Here is an 11,410-nt window from a genome sequence, read left to right as displayed (position 1 = left end):
AGTTTGAACAATAACACATTTACAGGAAGAGCTGTGCAGATACAAAGCAAAGTTAACAGAATTAAACTAAGGGAGACTTTACTGTAGTTCTCTTAAACAAATTGTCACCTGTAGTTTTTTACAGTAAATGTTTTTTTCTATGTACTTAACTAATGTACTTACTGTTAAACTTTTAAATCAAAATTAGACTCTGTGTAAATCAATGGTTTGTGTTTGGTTATACATTTTACAGTAGACTACCACAGTCTCAGTGTAAATCAATGGTTTGTGTTTGGTTATACATTTTACAGTAGACTACCACAGTCTCAGTGTAAATCAATGGTTTGTGTTTGGTTATACATTTTACAGTAGACTACCACAGTCTCAGTGTAAATCAATGGTTTGTGTTTGGTTATACATTTTACAGTAGACTACCACAGTCTCAGTGTAAATCAATGGTTTGTGTTTGGTTATACATTTTACAGTAGACTACCACAGTCTCAGTGTAAATCAGTGGTTTGTGGTTTGGTTATACATTTTACAGTAGACTACCACAGTCTCAGTGTAAATCAATGGTTTGTGGTTTGGTTATACATTTTACAGTAGACTACCACAGTCTCAGTGTAAATCCATGGCCCACAGTGGCAGGTTGACAGCTTTACTGTTTCAACTGCAGATTTGTTTGATTGATGTGGCTTTTTTTAAAGGGGATTAGAACAGAAACAAAATGGCCGCCCTGTCACATGTTTTGGTAAACAACTGAGGGTTGTGGTGGCTGGAGAAATGTAACCACTCTCGCAAATTCATAGAGAAAGCTATTGTAGCAACCTTAACCTTAACCCATTAATCACGGTACTCCATTCTGCTTGTTTGTTTTATCTGTCGGCCCAGTTGCCTAGTCAACGCCATTTTACCTGCTGTTTGTTGTGCTAGCTGATTGGCCTCGCCTACTGTTTTTAGCTAGCTTTCCCAATTCAACACCTGTGATTACTGTATGCCTCGCTGTATGTCTCTCCCAAATGTCAATATGCCTTGTATACTGTTGTTCAGGTTAGTTATCATTGTTTTAGTTCACAATGGAGCCCCTAGATCCACTCTGCATACCCCTGTTACCTCCTTTGTCCCACCCCCCACACATGCGGTGACCTCACCCATTACAACCAGCATGTCCAGAGATACAACCTCTCTCATCATCACCCAGTGCCTGGGCTTACCTCCGCTGTACCCGCACCCCACCATACCCCTGTCTGCGCATTATGCCCTGAATATATTCTACCATGCCCAGAAACCTGCTCCTCTTATCCTCTGCCCCCAACGCTCTAGGCGACCAGTTTTGATAGCCTTTAGCCGCACCCTCATACTACTCCTTCTCTGTTCTGCGGGTGATGTGGAGGTAAACCCAGGCCCTGCATGCCCCCAGGTACCCTCATTTGTTGACTTCTGTGATCGAAAAAGTATTGGTTTTATGCATGTCAACATCAGAAGCCTCCTCCCTAAGTTTGTTTTACTCACTGCTTTAGCACACTCTGCTAACCCTGATGTCCTTGCCGTGTCTGAATCCTGGCTCAGGAAGGCCACCAAAAATTCAGAGATTTCCATACCCAACTATAACATCTTCCGTCAAGATAGAACTGCCAAAGGGGGCGGAGTCGCAGTCTACTGCAGAGATAGCCTGCAAAGTAATGTCATACTTTCCAGGTCCATACCCAAACAGTTTGAACTACTAATTTTGAAAATTACTCTCTCCAGAAACAAGTCTCTCACTGTTGCCGCCTGCTACCGACCCCCGTCAGCTCCCAGCTGTGCCCTGGACACCATTTGTGAATTGATCGCCCCCATCTAGCTTCAGAGTTTGTTCTGTTAGGTGACCTAAACTGGGATATGCTTAACACCCCGGCAGTCCTACAATCTAAGCTAGATGCCCTCAATCTCACGCAAATCATCAAGGAGCCCACCAGGTACAACCCTAACTCTGTAAACAAGGGCACCCTCATAGACGTCATCCTGACCAACTGGCCCTCCAAATATACCTCCGCTGTCTTCAACCAGGATCTCAGCGATCACTGCCTCATCGCCTGTATCCGCCACGGAGCCGCAGTCAAACGACCACCCTCATCACTGTCAAACGCTCCCTAAAACACTTCTGTGAGCAGGCCTTTCTAATCGACCTGGCCCGTGTATCCTGGAAGGACATTGACCTCATCCCGTCAGTTGAGGATGCCTGGTCATTCTTTAAAAGTAACTTCCTCACCATTTTGGATAAGCATGCTCCGTTCAAAAATGCAGAACCAAGAACAGATACAGCCCTTGGTTCACTCCAGACCTGACTGCCCTCGACCAGCACAAAAACATCCTGTGGCGGACTGCAATAGCATCGAATAGCCCCCGTGATATGCAACTGTTCAGGGAAGTCAGGAACCAATACACGCAGTCAGTCAGGAAAGCTAAGGCCAGCTTCTTCAGGCAAAAGTTTGCATCCTGTAGCTCCAACTCCAAAAAGTTCTGGGACACTGTGAAGTTCATGGAGAACAAGAGCACCTCCTCCCAGCTGCCCACTGCACTGAGGCTAGAAACACGGTCTCCACCGATAAATCCATGATTATCGAAAACTTCAATAAGCACTTCTCAACGGCTGGCCATGCCTTCCGCCTGGCTACTCCAACCTCGGCCAACAGCTCCGCCCCCCGTAGTTCCTCACCCAAGCCTCTCCAGGTTCTCCTTCACCCAAATCCAGATAGCAGATGTTCTGAAAGAGCTGCAAAACCTGGACCCGTACAAATCAGCTGGGCTTGACAATCTGGACCCGCTATTTCTGAAACTATCTGCCGCCATTGTCGCAACCCCTATTACCAGCCTGTTCAACCTCTCTTTCATATCGTCTGAGATCCCCAAGGATTGAAAGCTGCCGCAGTCATCCCCTCTTCAAAGGAGGAGACACCCTGGACCCAAACTGCTATAGACCTATATCCATCCTGCCCTGCCTATCTAAGGTCTTGAAAGCCAAGTCAACAAACAGGTCACTGACCATCTCGAATCCCACCGTACCTTCTCCGCTGTGCAATCTGGTTTCCGAGCCGGTCACGGGTGCACCTCAGCCACACTCAAGGTACTAAATGATATCATAACCGCCATCGATAAAAAGACAGTACTGTGCAGCCGTCTTCATCGACCTCGCCAAGGCTTTCGACTCTGTCAATCACCAAATTCTTATCGGCAGACTCAACAGCCTCGGTTTTTCGGATGACTGCCTTGCCTGGTTCACCAATTACTTTGCAGACAGAGTTCAGTGTGTCAAATCAGAGGGCATGCTGTCCGGTCCTCTGGCAGTCTCTATGGGGGTGCCACAGGGTTCAATTCTCGGGCCGACTCTTTTCTCTGTATATATCAATGATGTTGCTCTTGCTGCGGGCGATTCCCTGATCCACCTCTACGCAGACGACACCATTCTATATACTTTCGGCCCGTCATTGGACACTGTGCTATCAAACCTCCAAACGAGCTTCAATGCCATACAGCACTCCTTCCGTGGCCTCCAACTGCTCTTAAACGCGAGTAAAACCAAATGCATGCTTTTCAACCGATCGCTGCCTGCACCCGCATGCCCGACTAGCATCACCACCCTGGATGGTTCCAACCTTGAATATGTGGACATCTATAAGTACCTAGGTGTCTGGCTAGACTGCAAACTCTCCTTCCAGACTCACATCAAACATCTCCAATCAAAAATCAAATCCAGAGTCGGCTTTCTATTCCGCAACAAAGCCTCCTTCACTCACGCTGCCAAGCTTACCCTAGTAAAACTGACTATCCTACCGATCCTCGACTTCGGCGATGTCATCTACAAAATGGCTTCCAACACTCTACTCAGCAAACTGGATGCAGTCTATCACAGTGCCATCCGTTTTGTCACTAAAGCACCTTATACCACCCACCACTGCGACTTGTATGCCTAGTCGGCTGGCCCTCACTACATATTCGTCGCCAGACCCACTGGCTCCAGGTCATTTACAAGTCCATGCTAGGTAAAGCTCCGCCTTATCTCAGTTCACTGGTCACGATGGCAACACCCATCCGTAGCACGCGCTCCAGCAGGTGTATCTCACTGATCATCCCTAAAGCCAACACCTCATTTGGCCGCCTTTCGTTCCAGTACTCTGCTGCCTGTGACTGGAACGAATTGCAAAATCGCTGAAGTTGGAGACTTTTATCTCCCTTACCAACTTCAAACATCAGCTATCCGAGCAGCTAACCGATCGCTGCAGCTGTACATAGTCTATAGGTAAATAGCTCACCCTTTTTCACCTACCTCATTCCCATACTGTTTTTATACTGTTTTTATTTATTTACTTTTCTGCTCTTTTGCACACCAATATCTCTACCTGTACATGCCCATCTGATCATTTATCACTCCAGTGTTAATCTGCAAAATTGTATTATTCGCCTACCTCCTCATGCCTTTTGCACACATTGTATATAGACTGCCCATTTTTTTTTTACTGTGTTATTGACTTGCTAATTGTTTACTCCATGTGTAACTCTGTGTTGTCTGTTCACACTGCTATGCTTTATCTTGGCCAGGTCGCAGTTGCAAATGAGAACTTGTTCTCAACTAGCCTACCTGGTTAAATAAAGGTGAAATAAATTTTTTTTTTTTAAAAACCCAAAATCTAGTGACCTCGTCAAGAATGACAGAACTCTTGGAGTAACAGTTAGTGATCAAATTCTATTGGTCACATGGTCACTCAGAACTCCGCCACGTTCCAGAACCTTGTCACCAGAAACCAAAGGTGCTTGTGTGACCAGTTGAGAACCCGGGATGCTGCCTCTGGTAATAGAAGTAGGACGGTTCGATGGCATAGACGAATAAGGGGGACTATGTACGGTCTGTGATTTCAGAGAAGTTAGAGAATCAACTGCATTTGGACATTTATTGTACTTTTTATATAATGATTTGAGAGCTATAATGTTTGATAAAATGTTTGTAAAGAAATCAGGAAGTATTCTGGATTTAGAGATGAAGAAAATGGTGAATGTCTATTTAGGAAAGAAGTATTCCCTGTGTGCAGTTGATCTCTGAAGCTTGGAGGACGAGACGAGATCAGATGATCTCTGAAGCTTGGAGGACGAGACGAGATCAGTTGATCTCTGAAGCTTGGAGGGCGAGACGAGATCAGTTGATCTCTGAAGCTTGGAGGACGAGACGAGATCAGTTGATCTCTGAAGCTTGGAGGACGAGACGAGATCAGATGATTTCTGAAGCTTGGAGGACGAGACGAGATCAGTTGATCTCTGAAGCTTGGAGGACGAGACGAGATCAGATGATTTCTGAAGCTTGAGGATGAGACGAGATCAGTTGATCTCTGAAGCTTGGAGGACGAGACGAGATCAGATGATCTCTGAAGCTTGGAGGACGAGACGAGATCAGTTGATCTCTGAAGCTTGGAGGACGAGGCGAGATCAGTTGATCTCTGAAGCTTGGAGGACGAGACGAGATCAGTTGATCTCTGAAGCTTGGAGGACGAGACGAGATCAGTTGATCTCTGAAGCTTGGAGGGACGAGACGAGATCAGTTGATCTCTGAAGCTTGGAGGACGAGACGAGATCAGTTGATCTCTGAAGCTTGGAGGGACGAGACGAGATCAGTTGATCTCTGAAGCTTGGAGGACGAGACGAGATCAGTTGATCTCTGAAGCTTGGAGGACGAGACGAGATCAGATGATCTCTGAAGCTTGGAGGGACGAGACGAGATCAGTTGATCTCTGAAGCTTGGAGGACGAGACGAGATCAGTTGATCTCTGAAGCTTGGAGGGACGAGACGAGATCAGTTGATCTCTGAAGCTTGGAGGACGAGACGAGATCAGTTGATCTCTGAAGCTTGGAGGACGAGACGAGATCAGTTGATCTCTGAAGCTTGGAGGACGAGACGAGATCAGTTGATGTCTGAAGCTTGGAGGACGAGACGAGATCAGTTGATGTCTGAAGCTTGGAGGACGAGACGAGATCAGTTGATCTCTGAAGCTTGGAGGACGAGACGAGATCAGATGATCTCTGAAGCTTGGAGGACAAGACGAGATCAGTTGATCTCTGAAGCTTGGAGGAGGAGACGAGATCAGATGATCTCTGAAGCTTGGAGGATGAGGCGAGATCAGTTGATCTCTGAAGCTTGGAGGATGAGACGAGATCAATTGATCTCTGAAGCTTGGAGAATGAGGCGAGATCAGATGATCTCTGAAGCTTGGAGGATGAGGCGAGATCAGATGATCTCTGAAGCTTGGAGGATGAGACGAGATCAGATGACCTCTGAAGCTTGGAGGATGAGACGAGATCAGCATTTATATATATATATATATATAATCATCAGCATTTATATATACAGTGCCTTGCGAAAGTATTCGCCCCCCTTGAACTTTGCGACCTTTTGCCACATTTCAGGCTTCAAACATAAAGATATAAAACTGTATTTTTTTGTGAAGAATCAACAACAAGTGGGACACAATCATGAAGTGGAACGACATTTATTGGATATTTCAAACTTTTTTAACAAATCAAAAACTGAAAAATTTGGCGTGCAAAATTATTCAGTAATAATTCAGTCCCCTCTCTCCCTCTAAAAATAATACAGTCCCCTCTCTCCCTCTATATAATAATACAGTCCCCTCTATATAATAATACAGTCCCCTCTATATAATAATACAGTCCCCTCTCCCCCTCTATATAATAATACTGTCCCCTCTCTCCCTCTAAAAAGAATACAGTCCCCTCTATATAATAATACAGTCCCCTCTATATAATAATACAGTCCCCTCTCTATAATAATACAGTCCCCTCTATATAATAATACAGCCCCCTCTCTCCCTCTATATAATAATACAGTCCCCTCTCTCCCTCTATATAATAATACAGTCCCCTCTCTCCCTCTATATAATAATACAGTCCCCCTCTCCCTCTATATAATAATACAGTCCCCTCTCTCCCTCTATATAATAATACAGTCCCCTCTCTCCCTCTATATAATAATACAGTCCCCTCTCTCCCTCTATATAATAATACAGTCCCCTCTCTCCCTCTAAAAAGAATACAGTCCCCTCTATATAATAATACAGTCCCCTCTATATAATAATACAGTCCCCTCTATATAATAATACAGTCCCCACTCTCCCTCTATATAATAATACAGTCTCCTCTATATAATAATACAGTCCCCTCTCCCCCTCTATATAATAATACAGTCCCCTCTCTCCCTCTATATAATAATACAGTCCCCTCTCTCCCTCTATATAATAATACAGTCCCCTCTCTCCCTCTATATAATAATACAGTCCCTCTCTCCCTCTAAAAGAATACAGTCCCCTCTATATAATAATACAGTCCCCTCTCTCCCTCTATATAATAATACAGTCCCCACTCTATAATAATACAGTCTCCTCTATATAATAATACAGTCCCCTCTATATAATAATACAGTCTCCTCTATATAATAATACAGTCCCCTCTCCCTCTATATAATAATACAGTCCCCTATATAATAATACAGTCCCCTCTATATAATAATACAGTCCCCTCTCTCCCTCTATATAATAATACAGTCCCCTCTCTATAATAATACAGTCTCCTCTATATAATAATACAGTCCCCTCTATATAATAATACAGTCCCCTCTATATAATAATACAGTCCCCTCTCCCTCTATATAATAATACAGTCCCCTCTATATAATAATACAGTCCCCTCTCCCTCTATATAATAATACAGTCCCCTCTATAATAATACAGTCCCCTCTATATAATAATACAGTCCCCTCTATATAATAATACAGTCCCCTCTCCCTCTATATAATAATACAGTCCCCTCTATATAATAATACAGTCCCCTCTATATAATAATACAGTCCCCTCTCTCCCTCTATATAATAATACAGTCCCCTCTATATAATAATACAGTCCCCTCTCTCCCTCTATATAATAATACAGTCCCCTCTCTCCCTCTATATTATAATAACCATCATAATATTGGTGACCTAAAGTCGTCTGGATCACTGCCTAATGTTTCAGCAACTGTAATAATTTATTGGAAGAATAAAATAATTGACTGTGTGAAAAATGAAGACAAGTACTGACTGTTGTTCACTTGACTGTCTTATTAATGGTAGAAGAAAATTGTCAAAGTTTGTAAAAACATTGAAACATTCACGACAATGACAAATTACTGACTTTGTCGTTCACACAGGAGAGAGACGTGACTATTGTGGATCCTCTGGGGAGCCTCAACAACATCATGATGCTGAAGAGGCAGAGAAGAGTCTCTCCACATCAGAACTCCTCAAGAAACACCTGCAGAGACCCACAGGGAAGAATCCTCACTGCTGCTCTCACTGTGGGAAGCGTTGCAAATCTTTATCAGAACTTAAAATACACCAGAGAACACACACTGGAGAGAAACCTTATAGCTGTGATCAATGTGGGAGGAGTTTTACTATATCAAGCCATCTGACTTCACACCAGAGAACACACACAGGAGAGAAACCTTATAGCTGTGATCAATGTGGGAAGTGTTTTACTATATCAAGCCATCTGACTTCACACCAGAGAACACACACAGGAGAGAAACCTTATAGCTGTGATCAATGTGGGATGAGTTTTGCTGCATCAAGCAATCTGACTTCACACCAGAGAACACACACAGGAAAGAAACCTTATAGCTGTGATCAATGTGGGATGAGTTTTGCTGCATCAAGCAATCTGACAAGACACCAGAGAATACACACAGGAGAGAAACCTTATAGCTGTGATCAATGTGGGAAGTGTTTTACTATATTGAGCTCTCTGACTTCACACCAGAGAACACACACAGGAGAGAAACCTTATAGCTGTGATCAATGTGGGAAGTGTTTTACTATATTGAGCTCTCTGACTTCACACCAGAGAATACACACAGGAGAGAAACCTTATAGCTGTGATCAATGTGGGAAGTGTTTTACTATATCAAGCTCTCTGACTTCACACCAGAGAACACACACAGGAGAGAAACCTTATAGCTGTGATCAATGTGGGAAGTGTTTTACTATATCAAGCCACCTGACATCTCACCAGCGGACACACACAGGACAGAAGCCTTATATCTGTGATCAATGTGACAAGAGATACTCTGATAAAAGATCTCTGATTAAACATCAGAAAATACATGAAGGAGTTGTTTCATGATATAAATTAAATAATGTCACAATGTAGAATGTTTTAACATTGTAGTAGGAGTATTTGAATGATGTCACAATGTAGAATGTTTTAACATTGTAGTAGGAGTATTTGAATGATGTCACAATGTAGAATGTCTTAACATTGTAGTAGGAGTATTTGAATGATGTCACAATGTAGAATGTCTTAACATTGTAGTAGGAGTATTTGAATGATGTCACAATGTAGAATGTCTTAACATTGTAGCAGCACTTCAACATTCAAAATGTAGCCAGCGGTTTTCTACAAGTTGAAAAAGCTGCTTGTTTAAAAAAATACATGTAATTGATCATTGTTGCAGATGTTTGTGTATAAACACACATGAAAGCAGTACAATAAATTGGACTATAATCAATTTTTATTAACAATCTGACATCACTCCAGTATTTCTTTAAAAGCATTCAAATGTTAATTGTCTTTATTCCCCTCCTGAAGAAGCATGACTTAAATCACCTACTCATATTTCAAACATTCAGCCTGACAAAAGATGCATGTTTTATTATTCCATGCCTCACCATTAAGTGAAGTATTGCCAATACATATTAACAAAGGGGTGAACATTTGGTTTTACACCAGCGAGTACACACAGGAAATAAACCTCACTGCTGCCCTGACTTTGGGAAGAGTTTTTCAACATCACGGTCTTTACAATCTCACCAAGGAATTCACACGAGAGAGAGAACCAGCGGCTGTGATGTATGTGGAATGACTTTTACTGCCTCGAGTGAACTGATTTTACACCAGAGAACATAGAATGATCTCCAAACCAGACCTGGGTAGTAGACCACAGAGTGTAGAATGGTCTCCAACACTAGACCTGGGTAGTAGAATACAGAGTGTAGAATGACCTGGGTAGTAGAACACAGAGTTTGGAATGATCTCCAACACTAGACCTGGGTAGTAGAACACAGAGTGTAGAATGATCTCCAACACCAGACCTGGGTAGTAGAACACAGAGTGTAGAATGATCTCCAACACCAGACCTGGGTAGTAGAACAGAGATTGGAATGGCGCCGGAGAAGAAGGCCCCAACCGATTGTGTTTTTTAAATTGTTTATTTGCATTGTTTGTAACTCTTTTAAAAAAAATTATGTTGTCTCTTATGACCGAAAATAACTTCTAGACATCAAGACTGCGATTATTCACGGACTAGCAGAAACATTTTTCTTCTCTGACGACTCTGATAAACAGCTCCCTCGGGAACAGGCCCAGAGCCTCGCGTGTCTGTTTCCAGGACAACCTGCCATCTGTGTGAAGAGGTGGAGAAATAAAGAGACCGGAGGGGCGGGCTGCCTTCTGGGAATTCGTAGACGATCAAATAAGCCCCCACTTCTTTCCATTTCGCTAGCAAATGTGCAATCTTTTGGACAATAAAATCGATGACCTACGCAGAAGATTAAACTACCAACGGGACATTCAAAGCTGTAATATCTTATGCTTCACTGAGTCGTGGCCGAGCAGCGACACTATCAACATACAGCTGGTTAAATGCTGCACCGGCAGGATAGAACAGAAGATTAAACTACCAACGGGACATTCAAAACTGTAATATCTTATGCTTCACTGAGTCGTGGCCGAACGACGACACTAACAACATACAGCTGGTTAAACGCTAGATAGAACAGTGGCGTCTGGTAAGACAAGGGACGACAGACTGCGGCAGTATATTTGTATACAACTGCACTATATCTTAGGAAGTCTAGAGCTATTGCTGGTCTGAGGTAGAGTTTCTCATGATAAGCTGTAGACCACACTATCTACCTAGACAAGGGACGGCAGACTGCGGCAGACTATGTATTTTTGTAAACAACTGCACTATATCTTAGGAAGTCTAGAGCTATTGCTGTTCTGAGGTAGAGTTTCTCATGATAAGCTGTAGACCACACTATCTACCTAGAGAGTTTTCAACCGTATTCTATGACTGTGGTATATAAACAGCTGGAGGATGGCACTAAGACAGCATTGAATGAGCTGTGTTCCGCCATAAGCAAACAAGAAAGTGCTCATCCAGAGGCGGCGCTCCTAGTGGCCGGGGACTTTAAATGCAGGAAATGTAAATCAGTTTTACCTAATCTCTATCAACATGTTAAATGTGCAAGAGGAGAAAACTCTATACACACGTACAAAGCTCTCCCTCACCTTCCATTTGGCAAATCTGATCATAATTCTATCCTCCTGATTCCTGCTTACAAGGAAAAAAT

The 11,410-nt window shown here is 43.1% G+C and overlaps 1 protein-coding gene across 1 annotated transcript; it reads left to right on the top strand.

Moving 5' to 3' along the window:
* Positions 1 to 8,183: 8,183 nt before the first annotated feature.
* Positions 8,184 to 9,565, top strand: LOC127917964 (gastrula zinc finger protein XlCGF17.1-like; the record flags this gene model as incomplete). Its single annotated transcript, XM_052501121.1, has 1 exon — positions 8,184 to 9,565. A coding segment is annotated over one exon (996 nt), but the record flags the coding sequence as incomplete, so codon positions are not given.
* Between the last annotated feature and the right edge of the window lie 1,845 nt (positions 9,566 to 11,410).

The sequence above is a fragment of the Oncorhynchus keta genome, unplaced genomic scaffold (genome assembly GCF_023373465.1).
Source record: "Oncorhynchus keta strain PuntledgeMale-10-30-2019 unplaced genomic scaffold, Oket_V2 Un_contig_1253_pilon_pilon, whole genome shotgun sequence".
In the NCBI taxonomy this organism is placed as follows: Eukaryota; Metazoa; Chordata; class Actinopteri; order Salmoniformes; family Salmonidae; genus Oncorhynchus; species Oncorhynchus keta.
Note: the sequence above shows the minus strand (reverse complement) of the source record. Positions and strands in the feature narration are given on the sequence as shown.